The following is a 16,759-nucleotide window of genomic DNA, read 5'->3' as shown; positions in this document are numbered from 1 at the left end:
GAGTGCTGGGATTAAAGGCATGTGCCACCACTGCCTGGCTACCATGTTTTCTTTATTCATTCATCTGTTAATGGATTTGGCTGTTGTGCATAGCCTTGCATAACCATACTTAATTCTCTCCAGCTAAATACCCAGAAATGATGTAGGAAGATCATATGGCAGTTCTGTTTTGGGTGTGTTAAGAACACTCTGTACCGATTTCCTAGGGGCTGCATGTGTCTACATTCCCCCAGCTGTGGGGTTAGGCGTCTCCTTCCCACTAGCGTTAGTTATTGTTTGAAGGGTAGCCTCTCATTTTGGAGTGAGATAGACTTTCAAAGAAGTTTGGTTTTGTTATTTCCCTCATAGCTAAGGCTGCTGAAAACTTGTTCATGTATTAATTGGCTCTATGTATTTCCCTTTTAGAGACTTGTGTGGTCAGTTCATTTGCCTGTTTATTGATGGGATGAGGTTTCGGTGTTCAGCTTTTTGTGGTTTTTGTAGATTCTGGATATCAACCGCCTGTCAGAGGACAAATTGCTCCCTCCATTCTGCATGCCATCTCTGCACTCTTGTCTCATACAATCCAATCTGTCAGTTCTTGCTGGGCTTTCCCAGACCACTGAAGTCCTAGTCCTGTGTTTTCCTCTCAGGTTCAAAGTTTGAGGTCTTAGTAAAGTCCGTCATCTGTTTTGAATTGATTTTTTTTAAACTTGGTTGAGAGATAGAATCTAAGTCATTTTCCTCTAGTGGTTTAGAAAAGGCTGTGTTTCCTTCAGTGTATGCTTTGGCACCCACGGAAAGTCAGGTAGGTGCAGCTCTGTGGGTTTGTTTCTGGGTCTTGGGTTCTATTCCCTTGGTCTGTGTTTCTGTAGTGTACTTTGGCTCAGGGATTGTGGTGGCTCCATCATTGCTCCTTTGCTTCTGGCTTGTCCTTCTACATGTGCATTTCTGAAATGGTCCCCATGTGGAGAGCCAGTTGTGGCCCTGGCCACCAGCAACCACTTGTTTGCTGTCTGTCGGGATTTCCAATGTGCTGGGACTCCTTCCCCTGGCCTTGGCTCCCTTGGTTTGTCTGTCTTCTTTGTTCTGACTAGTCCTTGATTATTGCCTCCTTGAGTCTTGTGGGCTAGGTAAGGCCACCTATGCCTGGTTCTGTTCCTTGATTGCTTCTACCTTTCCTTGTGTGGTAAGGTCAGCTGGCTAGGTCTTGTGGACTTTCACAACTTGAGTTGCATCTGTTGATTAGTTTGGAGAGAACTAATATTTTGCTTTTGTGTTTACTTAGTTCTTGTCCTTAGTTTTAAAAGATTAATTTTATTTTTTATATATGCATATTTACCTATACCACATACATGCAGAAGCCTGCTGAGACTGGAAGAGGATGTCAGATCTCTTGGAACTAGAATTATATACAATTGTGAGCTACCATGTAGGTTCTCTGGAAGAGCAGCAAGTACTGAGCCATCTCTCTAGCTCCCCTTGTCTTTATATTTAAAAAAGTTTCTTACTTATACTTTTCTTATTTTTTATTTACTTATTTATTTGATGTATAAAGGTGTTTTGCATGCATCTGTCTGTGTACCATGTGCATGCCTGGTGTTTAGAGGCCAGACGGTGCTGTGAGATCATCTTGGAACTGGAGTTACAGATGACTGTGAGTTGCCATGCGGACTGGAAATGAAGCCCAGGTCCTGTGAGAGCAGCTGGTGCTTTACTTACTTGAGTCATTTCTTCAGCCTTACTTTTCTTTAACTTTAAATAGAGTTTTTACCTTGACAACCTGTGAAATGTGCTCAGACAGTCTTATAGTATCTTTTAAATTTTCACTTTCATTGTCTTACTGTTTTATTGTCAATATATAGAGTGCTAATACTAGGGTTAATGCCATTGCCAATGTAGAAAGTGCTAGGGACACAGCACAGTTGGAATCTTGATTTACAGTGTGTACCTCATGTGATAATATGATCTTTTTGAGACACACTTCAGGCTTGTTATAGACTTTTGCGTTTCAAAGATTTATTTATATTTTTGTTTATGTGTGTGTCTGTGTGAATTGATGCCATGTGTGTTCAGGTGCCCATGGAGGTCAGAAGAGGACATCAGACTCCTTGGAATTGGAGTTAGAGGCATTTGTGATGTGCCTGAGCCAGCTCTCCAGACCCTCAGTGTGTTCTCCACTTCTGTTTTGTTTCATTAATCAGGTGTCAGGACTGGTTTTTCTCCTTAGTATTCTGTGCTGTTGGAGTTTAAAGTATGAGAACCCCACAGGTCTTCCCAGCATGGGCTGCTCCCCTCTTAGAGAGACTTTGGCAGTAGTGTGTGCTGTGGTGGCAGGACTATTTATTTATTTATTTATTTATTTAACATTTCTGACACCATGTTTGATATGGAATCCTGAGCAAAGTGACATTTTGTTGGGCCTCATGAGTCCTGGGCATGAGATCCAGTGTAACTTCCTAAGCCTAACTTGAGTTTGGTGAGGCCTAGTGTAACTTCTTGAGCCTAGCTTGAGTTTGGAGACCTGTCTCTGGCTACCCAACCTAGGCCTGCCTCTGCCCAGCCACTGCTAATGTGGCAGAATCATTGGCCTTTATTCCTTGGTCTGCCTTGGCCCATCCCAGGCTTCTCCACCCCCATCAAAACCCTATGTAAGTCCCTGCTTGATACCATTAACCGAGATCCTGCTTTGACAGACTCCAGACTCAGTGGGTGTGTTTCTCTCCTGTGGCCAAATGGGGGAGGGCGGCTGCTGGGTTGTTCAACACTCACTATCCTGCTCAGCCCCAGGGAAAGTCTGGCCGGTCCGGCTCTGCTCCTGCTCTTTTCACTGACCCTCTGTTTCCCTTTTAGTGTACAGAACATCTTGGTTCCCTCATGTGTGCTGAGTGGCTATGTTTGGTTCTGCAGAGGAAGCATATGGTGGATGTTTGATAAGGCATACCAAATAAGGACAGGTGTGCTCAGACTCTGTACGTGTGTGTGCGTGGGCATGTGCGTGCCTATACATGAACATGTGTATTTGAATGTGTTTGTGTACGTGTGTAGGCATGCATGCATGCTCACCCACGTAGTTTGTATTGAGGCAAGGAGTTGCTGTTCGCATATCTTTCTCTGTTGCTTCTTCACGGTATGTTTTGAGACAGAGCTTCACTGAATCTAGAGCCTATGCTAGTGGTCTATCCATCTCTCTCCCTCTCCCCTCCCAGTGCTGAAGTTCTAGTCATGCTTCTCATAATTCAACTTCTTTTATGTGGGTGCTGGAATTCTGAACTCAGGGCCCCATGCCTACATAGCAGGGACTTAACCTACTGAGCCACATCCCCAGCCTGGCCACTTGATTTCTTCAGACAGGGGGTAACGTGTGATAGTGAGTATTTCATTAGCAAGTTTAAGAAAAGAGCCTTTAGGAAGAGTTCAGAGTTTGTGCTACTTTTGATGCAGTCCTCCACTAGCCGACATGGATATCAAGAATGGTGAACAGACTCTAAGAACTAATAATGTCTTTGAGTGTCCATGGTCAAGGCCTCTCCGACCAGTATATTTCCAGTAGGCACATCCATGGAGCAAGGGTCTCTCTTTACTATGCCCTTTGGTGAATCATGCGTGCTTCTCCACATCTTCAGCATAAGTTAATGTCCTGTGCCTCATATGACCTCCTTATATATGCTCTTTGCTGTGCTGACCCTGCCTCCACTGACGTTCCTGTTAATGTGAGCACATTGCTTCTACCCTTCTGCTCAAAGTGCTCAAAATCCAAGTTTTTTTTTTCTTCTTCTTCTCATGGAATTGTGGGCTCTATGAAGAATGACCCCACTCCCCAGAACACTTTCAGATGATATGGCAAAAGATTTTCAGGAATTGTTAAGTGACTGTGGAATCAGGACTGGTTTTGCCACTCCAGCCACCGCCCACTGACTGGAAGTCAGCTTTAGCTTCTTCTCTAGCTGCCTGTGCCTGTGCCTGTTCCGTGTGGTTCTGGGTAAGCTAGGTCTTTGAGATCATCGAGACAGGTCTGGTAGCATCAGACTTGGACAGCCGAGCTGACTGAAAGCTTGCCTTTGCTCATAAGAAACTGGAGTATTTCTGGATTTTTCTGAGGAGTGCAGCCTGCTCTTTGAGCTACAGGAGTGGTGAGGTGTGCTAGGTCACTAGTAGCTGGCAGAGGCCTGCTTTGAGACTCCCTCAGGGGCACTGTTGGCTCTCTGTAGTGGAACTGGAGGGCACTGGCCTCCCAATTGCAAGTTGGGCTCATCTGTCCTCAAAACACACTCTGTGCTTCGAGTGCCTGTGTTCCCCAGGAAGGTGCTGTGCCTTACTCTTGGGTGGTCCTGATAGACCTTGAGTCCCACTGACAGAGGCTGGTTGCTTGGAGCCTAAGTCTTAGAGCCCAGGCCAACTCAGGTCTTTATCCCCAACTTTCTCAGGCCTTTCATGATGTGTCCTGTTTGCCTCTGTGGGTGTGAACAGATGGAGCTCTCCTTCTGCTTGGCTGTGGCAGTCCCCTGTGCACTGAGCACCTGTACTGTGGATTTGTTAGTGTGGATGTGTCCCAAGTCAGCATTGACTTTCTTTTTTCTTGGTTGCTTCCGTTTTTATATTTTCGATCCAGTGTGTCTCACTAACCTTGATGCTCTTAGATTCGGTGAGGCAGACTGGACAGTGAGCTCCAGAGATTTGCTACCTGTTTCTGCCCCTAAGATCAGGATTATAGCCAGCTCTGACTTTTCATATGTATTCCTACCTGAGGTCCTTGTGCTACAGGGTGGCACTTAGTGCCTGTGCTGTCTCCCCGGCCTCTGAGCTCGTTTTTACTTTATTTTAGCTGTTTAGTGGTGCTAGTGATTGTATTCAGGACCCTCACCCATGCTAGGCAAGTGCTCGGTTAGCGAGCTGTGCCCCAGCCTCTGAACTTGTTTAAATATTCATTTCTCTCTAGGAAACTTGACTGATGGAAAATGTATATGAACCTATATGCATGAGTGTGTCACTCATTCAGCAAATATTGAGCTGGCGCCTGCTGTGCTACAGGTGGTGCTTGTTTGTTATTCACTCGAGCAGTGGGGTGATGGTGTACTGGTGTGGGAGTGGGGCTGCCTTTCAGGACTCATTTTGCCACTGGTAAACTCCTTGTTTTGGGATCAGAGGCTGTGCTTGTGTGGGCTCTAGGCCTCTCCTCTGTAAGTCATGGGTTGATGTGTTTTGGGGCTCTAGACTACCAAGCCCAGCCATACATAGGGGTGCAGGTGATGTAGGAAGGGCCTGATGTCCCAGAGTGTGCTGGCTCTTCAAGATTTGGTGTGCTTAGAGGGTCTGCGACTCTTTTATTCATGTGAGCATTCTTTCACTGCCATTACTGTACTGCTTGCCTGTGTGAGGTCGGACAGAGTAGTAAGACCTGGCCTTGGCTGGCTTTGGAGCCCAGTACTAAGCAGGAGCCACCAGGGAATGACAGTGGGAAGGACGGGAAACCAGAGAGTCACAAAGTAGGACATGACTGTCTTTTCCATAGAAAAGGTGGGCAGGGAGTAGACAGTGCAGACAGGAATTGTTGAACTGGTCTCAAATACCAGAACTTAGTTGATCTAGAAGCAAGGAGAAGCCCTTAGGGCTGTGGGAACTGAGATGGCAACCTCCTGGGCTCTCAGGACGGTACAGAATGTGGGTACTGGCTAGAAGAGGCTTTTGGTTTGGGGAGAGCGGGCTACTATGCTCATGGATCAGCAGTAGGTCTTTAGCCTTGGCGGGGATGTGCATACATATGTGTGGGTGGCCTGGGTGGTGTGATTCTGTTGTACCTTGATAAGATTAATCTTAAGAGTGAAGATGGAGGAGAGTGAGTGGGTTGAGAGAGGACATTGAAGAGGAAGGGTCAGTCGAAGGTGAGTGTCCTGAGGAAGGAGGAAGCCAGGATAATTATTACATTTGTGGCTCAGGAAGCTGGGTGCCTAAATGTGTCTTCTTGGATAGAGATAACTTTCTAGGACATTAAGAAATCTATTTACCTTGTGGGGACATGGATGCATGTACATGCGCATGAGAAATGGATACATGCATGTGTGCTACATCCCTCTTTCTCTCCCTTCCTTCTACCCCCTCCCACTTCCCACTGACCTGCCCACCCATCTATCTCTATTGTTTACCAAGCCCTGCTCTGCTCTCCATCCCTGTGGTCTGCTGGTCTCCAGGCAGCATAGAAGCTAGTGCTAATGGTGGGGAAGAACTGAACTCTGGGATTGGTAAAGTACTATGGTGCTGTGAATCAATAAAAAGTTAAGATCATTGGACTTTTGCAAAGAAACTGGAATTGATATCTGTCTATGTTTTGTGCCTTAGTATTGGAGACAATGAGAAATATTGATGGCATATATTTAAGTAAATTTTTACTATGTTCATTTCTTGTTTTACTGCCAATTCCATTTTCTTTCAGATTTTCGAAAGGATCTTGTTTATATGGGCTATCCGACACCCTGCCAGTGGATACGTTCAGGGGATAAACGACCTGGTCACTCCGTTCTTCGTGGTCTTCATTTGCGAGTACATAGGTAGGCGCACACCACAACACTGTGCCTCCTGGATGCCCAGTTTGAGCTTCAGCGGATCCGCTCTGTTCTCTGCACAGTTATATCCGTGCTGAAAAGCCTTTCAGCATCACAATGCTAATGAGTGACAGTTGTGTTGGTCAGGGCTCTCTAGAAGGACAAATCTTATAGATTCAATCAGTCTGTCTGTCTGTCTGTCTGTCTGTCTGTCTGTCAGTCATCCATCCATCTAGGGGATTTATTAGAATTGTTTATAGGCTGTGGTCTAGCTAGACCCAGAATGGCTCTCTACCAGTGGAAAGCCCAAGAATCCAGTAGTTTTTTAGTCCCTAAGGCTGATGTTTCAGCTGTTCTTCAGTATGTGTATCCTGAAGAAGTAGGCCAGTGAAGGAATGTACTTGCTAGCAAGAATTAGAACAAGCAGGCAAAGATCTAAAGCTTCCTTCTTCTATGTCCTTTATATAGGCTGCCAGCAGAAGCAGTAGCCAGACAGCCTGTGAGTTTTAGTTAATTCCAGGTGTAGTCAAGTTGACAACCAAGAATAGCCATTACAGTCATGGAGAGGGACAGTCTTATCCTTGAGGCCAGCTTTAAAAAAAAAAAAAACACTTTGAAATCCACACTCAGCCATTGCAGATATGCTCACAACTGACAATACCCCATTAAAAAAATACTAAATGTGGAGAAATGAGTCTATTTGGGAATTTGGGTTTTCCTAGTGGCCACTGACTTTCAGGGCTTCATTTCACTGGGTAAGGCTAATGTGGTTGATAGTCAGTGACTTGTGTCTAAGCTGTGAGCCAGGCATGCTTTTGTTGATTTTTCAGAATTTTCTAATTCTGACATCAGTAGCATTGCTTTATTTGAAGAATTACATGCAAATTGTTAGCTGTGTGAGGGGTAGACTGTACCTGTATCTTTAAAAAAAATTAGAGCTTGTTTTGTATGTGTGTGTATAGGTAGGTTGGGTGGCAGGTAGGGAGGTAGGTAGATACATGCCCCAGCATGCCTGTGGAGGCCAGAGGGCAATTTGTGGAAGTCTTTTCTCTCCTTCAGGCTTGGCAGCAAGCCTCTATGCCCACTGAGGCCTCTTGCCTGCTCATGTGTCCTTTTCTTTCATTTGCATTAGAGTAGCAAACTGTAAAATGATATTACTTGCTCCGAGCACTTCTAAGTTTATAACAAGTCTGATTGGTGATGTGTACACTTTGTGATTCATCTGTGGAAACAAATTGAGTACAAAGGCGGGGTTATTCTTCAGCTCGAGCATCGCATTTAAAATTGACAGTGTTTGTTCCCTGAGTCCCCTCCTCATCTGGCGCTGGCTTGTTTTTATGTAGTTATGGACGGAAGCGTTTCAGCTCTCATTCTGCTTTAGATCCTTCCTTTTGTGGCCATCTGGAGAGATGGGATCACTCAAGGACAGGTCAGCCTGAGGATGAAAATATATCCAGTGAGCGGATTGTATCATGGGTCATTGCTAAGCAACTAGGGAGAGCCACTGCTTACTCTCTAGTATCTCTGTCCTCCCCTGCCACGTCTGAGAAGTAACAAGGGTGCTCCTGATGGTCCTTAGAGCAGTAGGGCCTCTGTCTATGGTCCTCAGTTAATGGAGAAGTTCAATCACAATGCTTAGAGGACTGATGGTCCAGGCTAAATGGACCGTTTGATTAATGTGGTAAATACGTTTGCTTTAACTGCTTTGTCACTGACTTATGTTGTAAGACCCAAGCATTTCTTAATGCATTTCCTGATTATTAGCAGACAGGGTGAATGGCGAAGACTGTGTGTTAATTGTCCAGGAGAAACAATGATTGGAGGAGGTAGGGACTATGCTCTGAGTCAGTTCTGAACTGGGTGCAGACGCATTCCTACTTGAACACACACACACACATGCGCGCGTGCATGCATGCACTTGGACATACATATGTACAGATACAAATGAACATACACACATATGAACTTATGTACACACACTAAATAAGTAAGTTAAAACTATTTTTTTTTTAAATTAGACAGTGGAGGCACATTCCTTTAATCCCAGTATTTGGGAGGCAGAGATAGGCAGATCTCTAAGTTCAAGGCCAGTCTAGTTTACAGAGCGAGTTTCAGGATAGCCAAGGCTACACAGAGAAAAAAAAATTTAAGTTACAGGATGTAGAGAAATAGCCCAGTGTGGAGAAGAAACTGGGCCAGAGAAAGATGAATTGGTGACCATAGCAGTGTGTTGGAGAGCTTTAGGGAGATGGACTGTTTTCACAGAGAATGTTCTGAACTGTTATTACAGCGGGAGATTGAGGATGACCCAGACTTGCAGACCTGGGTTGGCATTCCTGCAGGCTCCGAGAAAAGGAATGTGCATGGGCTGTGTCTCAGAAATTTTGATAAGTGCAGGCAATCACTGCTCTGGACCATCCCTGAGAAGGGCGGTCTTGGGGCTTGGACGGGGGAGGCTCTAGATCACCTTCAAGGTCACTACAGCCAAGGGAAGAGGACAGGGTCCTAGAGAATGGGCCCAGATGGGAGACAGGCAAGCAGATGAACCCTTTGGCTACTATGACTCAGTTTATATGAGCCCTTCTGGGTGTCTGCATTTTCCTCAGGACTGTCTCTTGGGTGTGTCATGCTGCAGAGCAGGAGTTTGGCAAATCCATCTGGATTGCATCCCTACGATGTTTATCTGCTGTGCAGTTAAGAACCAGACTTTTAAACCCATGTAAGAGAGTGTTGCCACTTTTGGGAAGTACAGATAATGGGGAAAGGATAGGTGGGAACCCTCGATCTCCCCTCGTTGGTGCACTCTTCTGGGATTCCCTCCTCTAGTTGCTGAGGAGTCGCTTGGGTTCCTGGGACACAGTAAAGGTTAGCAGATGGGAGGAGGGTGGTAATGCAGCCTGTGGTCACTTGTGACACAGTAAAGGTTAGCAGATGGGAGGAGGGTGGTCATGCAGCCTGTGGTCATTTGTGGGTGACAGTGATTTTGGTGCTCCCTCTGAGTCCTCTTCTGCACACCTGTATTTGGGCAATTGGCAGCACACTGTGTTCTTACTGCTTTTCTTGCATGACTGTAACATATGCTTTCTCTATTGTATTGAGACATCTTTCTGAGGCTCATTCCTGCCTCCTGCATGTGTTAGTCTGTGAGATAATGTCGTATAATTCATGAACTCATTCTGCTGCTATTGTATTTTTTAAAGCCCCCCCCAATATATTTTTTAAGAAAATCCTATACTTTTCAAATAACCACTATCATATTTTGTCCAAGAATGTTAAATTTGGCTTAAAATTAAGAAACATTATTTCATCATCTAGAATCACATATTTTCAGCAGAGTATGTATTTTAGTTTAAATAAATATTTTGAGCATAGGGAAAAAAACAACAAAGATGCATTCCCCCCACGCATCTCTGCTATTTCAATTTAGAAACAATTTTGACCAGGCACTTTGGGCTGATACCTCAGGGTAATTGAATGTTTGTTGGCTGCACGGGGAGAATGACGATGGCTGTTCTGCCCGATGAAGACTATCTCACAGTGGATTCTTGCTCAGGAGGTTTAATCTCAGGTTGATTTGATTCTGTATGTCATCTTTCCATAAATTACTCTTGAAAGCAAACATGGCAGGGGACTGGAACAAACAATGCATTTTCCTATGAGCATTAAGAATATTTATTTCTGTGTTTCCTGTGTAAGTCAGAGTTTCAGAAGTACAGCTTGCTCTTAGCATTGCTTTCTGGAGAGGATGTTCCTGACCATGGTTAACGTAGGTAGAGCTGCTGCGCTATATCCAGTGTATCGGCACAGGAAGCACATTCCTACTGGACAACCGGACACTAGCTGTTTGTGTGACCACCGGAGTCAGGCTTTGAGGAACCGTGAGAGGATGAAGTGCTGCTCGAATCTCATTCAGGGTCAGTTTTAGCAGTGTGTGCTTTTGTGTGGGCTTCACTCTTACTTCACTGTACATGTCTTTCTCATGTGTGATGTGAGCCTGGACAACAGCTAAATTCATCTGCCTGCTTCCTCCAGTGGGGACATGCTACTGCTGTCCACAGGTTGTTTCCAAGCCTGTGGAGGCAAATCTAGAGTGCTGTGTACAGTGCAGTTTCTGTGGCAGCTGTCATCCAGGAGGAAGCGGAGATGGTGTAAGTGGCCTAGAGTGTGACTGACCCAGCTGTCCTGGCTTGCAGATTCCCAGTGCCTATGAATTTACAGGCATTTTCAAAATGCCAGAGCAGTGCACTTCTGCTGACAGATTGGAAAACACATTTGGTCACAGTGTGGCCACATGGGCCGGGAGATGTCCCTGGGAGGTGCGGAGTCTTCTTAGGTCTTGTCAGTGCACTGTTGTACATGGTAGCCATGATGTTGTGTACACATATTTCAGGATTGTTTTCTTTTTACTCTTCTAGTATTTGCAAAGCCATCCAATATTTGAAAAGAAATGTTTAAAAATTGGTTATGTAATAGTTATACTAATGGGTAGGAAAACTCAGCAGAAGACCAGTCAAAGTTTGGGAGATGGAGGACCAGTGAGGATCATCCACTTCTCAACCATCTGCTGGTCACTTTGCAAGAACAAAGGACATGCTCATTCTTAGGGCATAGGGCACTCGCTCCATGCTAGACAGGTGCTGACACTCAGAGGAACCTCGTGAGAATCAGGCATGCTGTGTTCTAGACTGTAGCATTAGAACGGAAATCAGTGGCCATCTGACAAAATGGAAATTTTAGAACTCAGAACGGGCATGAGGAGCCCTGTGAGATGAAGAAGGTGAACGTGAAGCACAGAAGCTGTGGGTGCAGCCGGTTAGAGCCAGCGCAGACCCATAGTTGAACTGACTGCACTAAGAAGTGCTCTCAAGCTGTTGAGGTTGCTTGCTGACACTGGAAGAACAAACGAAAGCAGGAACAAACAGAAGACGGGGAGGGGTGTGCCAGACTAGAAGAGAAATAAATGAGATGTAGAGCAGAAGAGAGAAAGTCTGCACAGCTTTAGCTGAACTGAGCAGGTTGGAGGAAGGGAAAGAGGAGGGCACTCAAGTAATTGACACCGATAATTTCAGAAATGCAGAGCACCAAGGGATTTCATGAGTAACCTCCAAGTAAATGCAGAACGGAGGGATTGCACAGAAGGCACTGGTTTCCAAGCTGTGCTAACTAATTCTGTATAGCCAGGCTGATGGCCAGACACCAGTGTGTGTTGCTGCAGATGTGAATTTGTGAGTGACATTTAAATCAGTTGCCTTTGAGTTGAGCAGACAACCCCCAATGTATAAGTGTGCCTCCTCCTAGTCACTTGAAGGCAGTGACCAGAAAGCGTTGTCCCGGAGGAAGCAGGGATTCCTTACGTGTGTAGCCTGTGGTTGAGTTGCTAGCTTTTTGGTCTGCTCTACTTACCTGTAGATTTCAGATTTGCTGTTCTCCACAGTCCTGTGGGCCAGTTTCTGGAAATTAGTTTCTTCCCCTCCCTCCACATGTTTATAGGTATAATATAGATCTATATCTTATGCATGTATGAGATTGGATGTAATATCTAAAACAGCTCCATAATGCCCAGGCCATATGTGTGATAACCCAAAGTTTTTCCAACGAAAGAGGGAGGAACATTTTTACACTCATCATGCAGGGCCATTGTTGCCCCAGGAGCAGAACCAGATGGGAGACCCTGCAAGAAGAAAACTACACACTGAGATTCCTTAACAAATGCCAGCAAGCCAGGTGTAGCAAAGTGGATAAAGGGATTCTGTATTGTGAGAAGTAGAATTTACTCCATGACTTCAAGAATGCTTCAGTGTATGAAAATCAATATAATATCCTTTATCTACAGACTAAAGACTAAAACCAAGTGATTATGCCATTTAATATAGAAAAAAATATTGACAAAACCCAATGTAGCCTAGCCCTTTGGAGGTAAAAACATTTACAAATGGGTGCTAGAAGGAATCGCCATATTAGGACAGCTAATAAAGGTGATGCTTTACTTATGCAAAGGAGTAAAGCATCACCTGGCTCTCACATGACGTTAAGTGAACCACAGACCCATGTCTAAGAGTTCTTGAGAAGCCAGGCATGGTGGTGCACATCTTTAATGCCAGAACTCAGGGGTTCAAGGCCAGCCTCAGCTACATAGTGAGATCCTGGTTCAAAAATTTAAAAAGAATAAAGCTTTATGAGATGGGGGGGAGGGGAAGAGAAATTAGCTATCATGACCTGGGTTAGACCATCTTTTCTCAGATACCATGCCTGAAGCAAAAGAGACAAAAGCAAAACCCAGGCTTCCTCAAATGAAAATGTTTGTATTGTAAATGGTACCCTCAAGTATAAAACCACAAACCTAAGAATGGGGAAGTGTATGCAAATTATAAGTATGCTGAAATATCTGGTGTGTACAGAGACCCTTATAACTTGGTAAGATGACCTGCTTCAAAGAGGGCAAAGGGTTTCAGTGGACATTTCTCCAAAGACGATATGCGAATGGCCAATAAAAACGCATCACTATCAGTCACCAGGGAAGACAATGTGAGCCAGTTCTTCCTACTCCCATAGACAGGATGGCAGTAACAAGTGCTGTGGTCTGAATGTGTACTGCCCCCACCCCCCGGCTCATGTGCTTGGGCACTTGCTCCCAGCTGCTGGTGCTGTTATGGACCCCTATGAGGTGGAGTCCGTCTAAAGGAAGTGGTCACCTGTGTCAGGCTTTGAAATTTTGTGCCTCCACCCCTCCCCGCCCCCATCTGTTGTCTGCTTTCTAACTGGTACAGTGTAACCAGCAAGCTCGCCCTCCTGCCACCATTCTCCCATGCCATACTGCTCTGCACTCTCAGACTTAGCCATGACAAACCCCTTTGTTGCTTCTTGCTAGGCATTGCGTCCCAGCAGCAGAAATGTGGGTGTAGGGATTGCCTGGGAATGAGTACAGGGTTTCTTCTGGAGGTGTAACATGTTACATTAGATGGTGATTGCGATTGTTTAATTTAGTATATATAGTAAGGATACCTTTAAGTGACTGAATTGTGTGGTATTTGAATTGTATCTCAAGAATAAGATGGAGGGCCTCATTTGTGAGGAGAGATCACAGTGTTGTAGTTTTGTGCTGACTGACACGTGCATAGCCTCCCCCTTTTCCTGTTGCTGATAGTTCATGCAGCGTTTGAGTACATTCTTGGTTGCATTTCCACTGTTTTTCATTGTAGCATCAGAGGCACCAAGAATGACTGACTCATTCTTGGAAGAGGTGCCACTGATTCAACGTCTGCTGCCAGTTTTTACATCTTGACAGCATTTACTGGGCAGTAAGTACACTGTAAAGATGATGGAATACATATTTTTCATCAGCTCTGTGAGGGGCTTCCATTTCCCCTTGTCTTTGCTGTTATCTAACATGATTGGCTAGAGAGAGCTCATCTGTGTGTGTGTGTGTGTGTGTGTGCGCGCGCGCGCGCGTGCGTGTGCGTGCATGTGTACGCACATGCATAGCAAAACAGCAGGGGTGTTGGACTCTCATGGCTGCAGTCGTTTGGTAGGTGTGTGGCAGTGTAGTGGAAGCAAGCATCTCACTGACTGTCTTTTGGGTATGGCACATGAGTACTGTGCTCACAGAAGTACTCTAGCATTGGATTAAAAGGCAGAGGAGGGGCAGCCAGTGTGGGCAGCTTTGTAGTGATATGGCCTCAGTCTCAGTTGCATTGTGTATCTCTGATGGATGTCTCTGGAAAGGAAGCTAGGGTGGTCCATCTTAGAAAGATGTCTGTCCTCAGGCTTGATCTTGACCTGTACTTGCAGAGGTTTCATGGCCTGTCTCCTGGACGTGACTTGGAGCCTATAGTGACTATCCAGGAGCTGCTAACAGCTTCACCTAGGTGTGGCCTTGCTGCTTCCCCGTGTGCTGTGTGTTGTTTGTGTTGGGTCATAGACATTCCACTGAGTTATGAGGGCCTTTTGCTGTGTTCTGATTTGTCACTTTGTGTTTTAACTGACAACCTGAGAAGACAGATGTCTGCCAGCATACTGATAAATTGTTATGGAATTCTTACTCTGGTGTTATAAGGCTTCGTTTCTGGCTTATGTGCGCAGCCATTTGTGAGATTATTGAAGGTGTAAGTGCTCTGCTAGTCGGATGGAGCCTTAACTGCCGTTATTAATGAGCTCACTTTGTCAGATGCTGTGCTAAGTGCTTAATTACTCTGTAGCCTGGATCCGTGAAAGCCTGGGCCGTGCACCCCCTTCATAGTTGAACACGTGGGGCACCATGAGCTCTTGCAACTCCCCGAGGCTGCTGAGATACATTGAGCCCTGGTGTGGCCTGAGGGCCGGGGAACTCAAGCTTCAGTCACCTCAGTGGGACACAGGAAGGGAAGCACATCGAATGGGACCAACATTTCTGGCATGACTTTTTATTATATAGGCTGGAGTCACAACTGCCTGTGGGGTTTGTGCAGTACGTGCTACACCAGAAGTGTCTTCTTCATGCTCAGTTCAGAGGGAGCCCTTCCTTCCTCTCCAAGGCAACATTCCCTGTGAAGGCTTGAAGTGGCTGAACCTGGGAGGGCATCAGAGAGAGGAGCTGCCTGCTGGACTTTGTATGGGTACCAGCAGTTCTTTCCAGGCCTGGCGTCTTCCTTTTCCAGGAGGTACTGAGCACATAGTTTGAAGCTTGCTTTGTGTCTTCCTTCTTGTTCTCGTATTTGGGGGGCAATTGTTGGGAAGCAGTGTTTGGTGACAGCCCTTGTCTTTTGCTACCTGTGTTTCTTTCCTACAAACATGTGTTTTCTGTTTCAACAAAGTGGAAATAAAGTTCCTAACCAAAAAGGAAACTAGCAAAATCTTACGTGAACTCTCGACTCTGGCCATTTTTGAAGTCTATCAAAGTGGGGTCGTTTTCTTTTAAAAATTTATTTTTTCACAACTTTATACACACATAAAATGTTCTTTGATCAAAGTTTCCCCACTTCTCTTTTTCAATTCCTTCCCCCACCAAATTCCTTCTTCCTATTTCCCGATTTCCTGTGTGCACATATGTGTGTGTGTGTTCGTGTATATATGCATACTACTGAATTTAATTAGGGGTTACCTGCATGAGCATGGATTGGGGTTTTTCTACTTGAGCAAGGGCAGTGTAGCAGAAGGTGTACCCCTGAGAGATATGACTTCTGCTTTTCAGCAACCATCAGTAAGTTGCCCATAGTTCTTTAGGGAGACTCTCTTTCGTACAGGAGGGAAGGTGGACGTGGCTTGTGAAATTCTTCTTCCATCTGTGGCGTAAAACTGCAAGTTCTGTGGAGGCAGGTACTGCTGCTGTGAATTCCTGGGCACAATCCCTTCCGTGTCCAGAAGGCAGCATCTCACAGCTCCTCTCTGATCTTCCTAGTCTTTTATTTATTCTTTTTGCTCCCTTTCTCATGTTCCCTGAGACTTGGAGGAGGGTGATACAGGTGTCTTGTTTAGGACTATGAACTCAAGCATCCCTTGTTCTTAGCACATTGACACAGCTCTCTAATTTGACTGCTTTCTACTGTAAACAGAAGCTTCTCTGGCCAAAGTTAGTGCAAAACAAATCTATGGATATAAACATAACTATTTAAAAGGCAGTTTGACAACACATTTAGCAACACAATAATAGTAGAGCCCATGGCCTCCTAGCTATGGGCTTCTGATCTGGATTACAGTACCAGGAACTGACCCTTCCTATGTAGTGGGCCTCAGGTCTAATCAGAAGGCAACTGTTACCCTATAGCAGTCATACCACTACTGTACTAGTGGACACATCTGGCTACATTTCTCTATATCTTGAACTAAAGTATGTGGTGCTTTTCAGCAATAGGGTCTTCTCATTTACTTCTGGTGAGCAACCAAGAACAATGACAATCGCCTTCATTGTTCCAGGGGCCTCTGGGGTCTTTCTTATGAACAGCTATTAAGGAGATGCCCCATAGAGTACTAGGAGTTTTGTTTTTGACATCTCCCATGAATGCTGGCTAGAGCCCTAGAGTGTTCTTCATGCAAAAGTGGAGGGACATATCCTCTGGCCAATGCAGGTTCAGTGTTTCCTCTTCTTTAGAGGGCAAAAGAAGAGCAGCAAATTCCTGGAAGTGGTATTTATCATGACCTTTCAAATTTTTTTTTTTTTTTGGGAGTTTCGAGACAGGGTTTCTCCGTAGCTTTTGGTTCCTGTCCTGGAACTAGCTCTTGTAGACCAGGCTGGCCTCGAACTCACAGAGATCCGCCTGCCTCTGCCT

General features: G+C 45.2%; 1 protein-coding gene across 1 annotated transcript in view; it reads left to right on the top strand.

Annotated features, from left to right (window-relative positions):
* The window catches only part of Tbc1d22a (TBC1 domain family member 22A), a 285,808-nt gene that overhangs the window by 104,970 nt on the left and 164,079 nt on the right, over positions 1 to 16,759 (top strand). The window contains exon 8 of the mRNA XM_005354385.1: positions 6,410 to 6,524. Within this exon, the coding sequence (XP_005354442.1) occupies positions 6,410 to 6,524 (115 nt within the window). The remainder of the gene's footprint in view (positions 1 to 6,409; positions 6,525 to 16,759) is intronic.

This window comes from Microtus ochrogaster, chromosome 15, assembly GCF_000317375.1.
Source record: "Microtus ochrogaster isolate Prairie Vole_2 chromosome 15, MicOch1.0, whole genome shotgun sequence".
NCBI lineage: Eukaryota > Metazoa > Chordata > Mammalia > Rodentia > Cricetidae > Microtus > Microtus ochrogaster.
The sequence above is the reverse complement of the archived record's forward strand: the minus strand, read 5'-3'. Positions and strand labels throughout refer to the sequence as shown.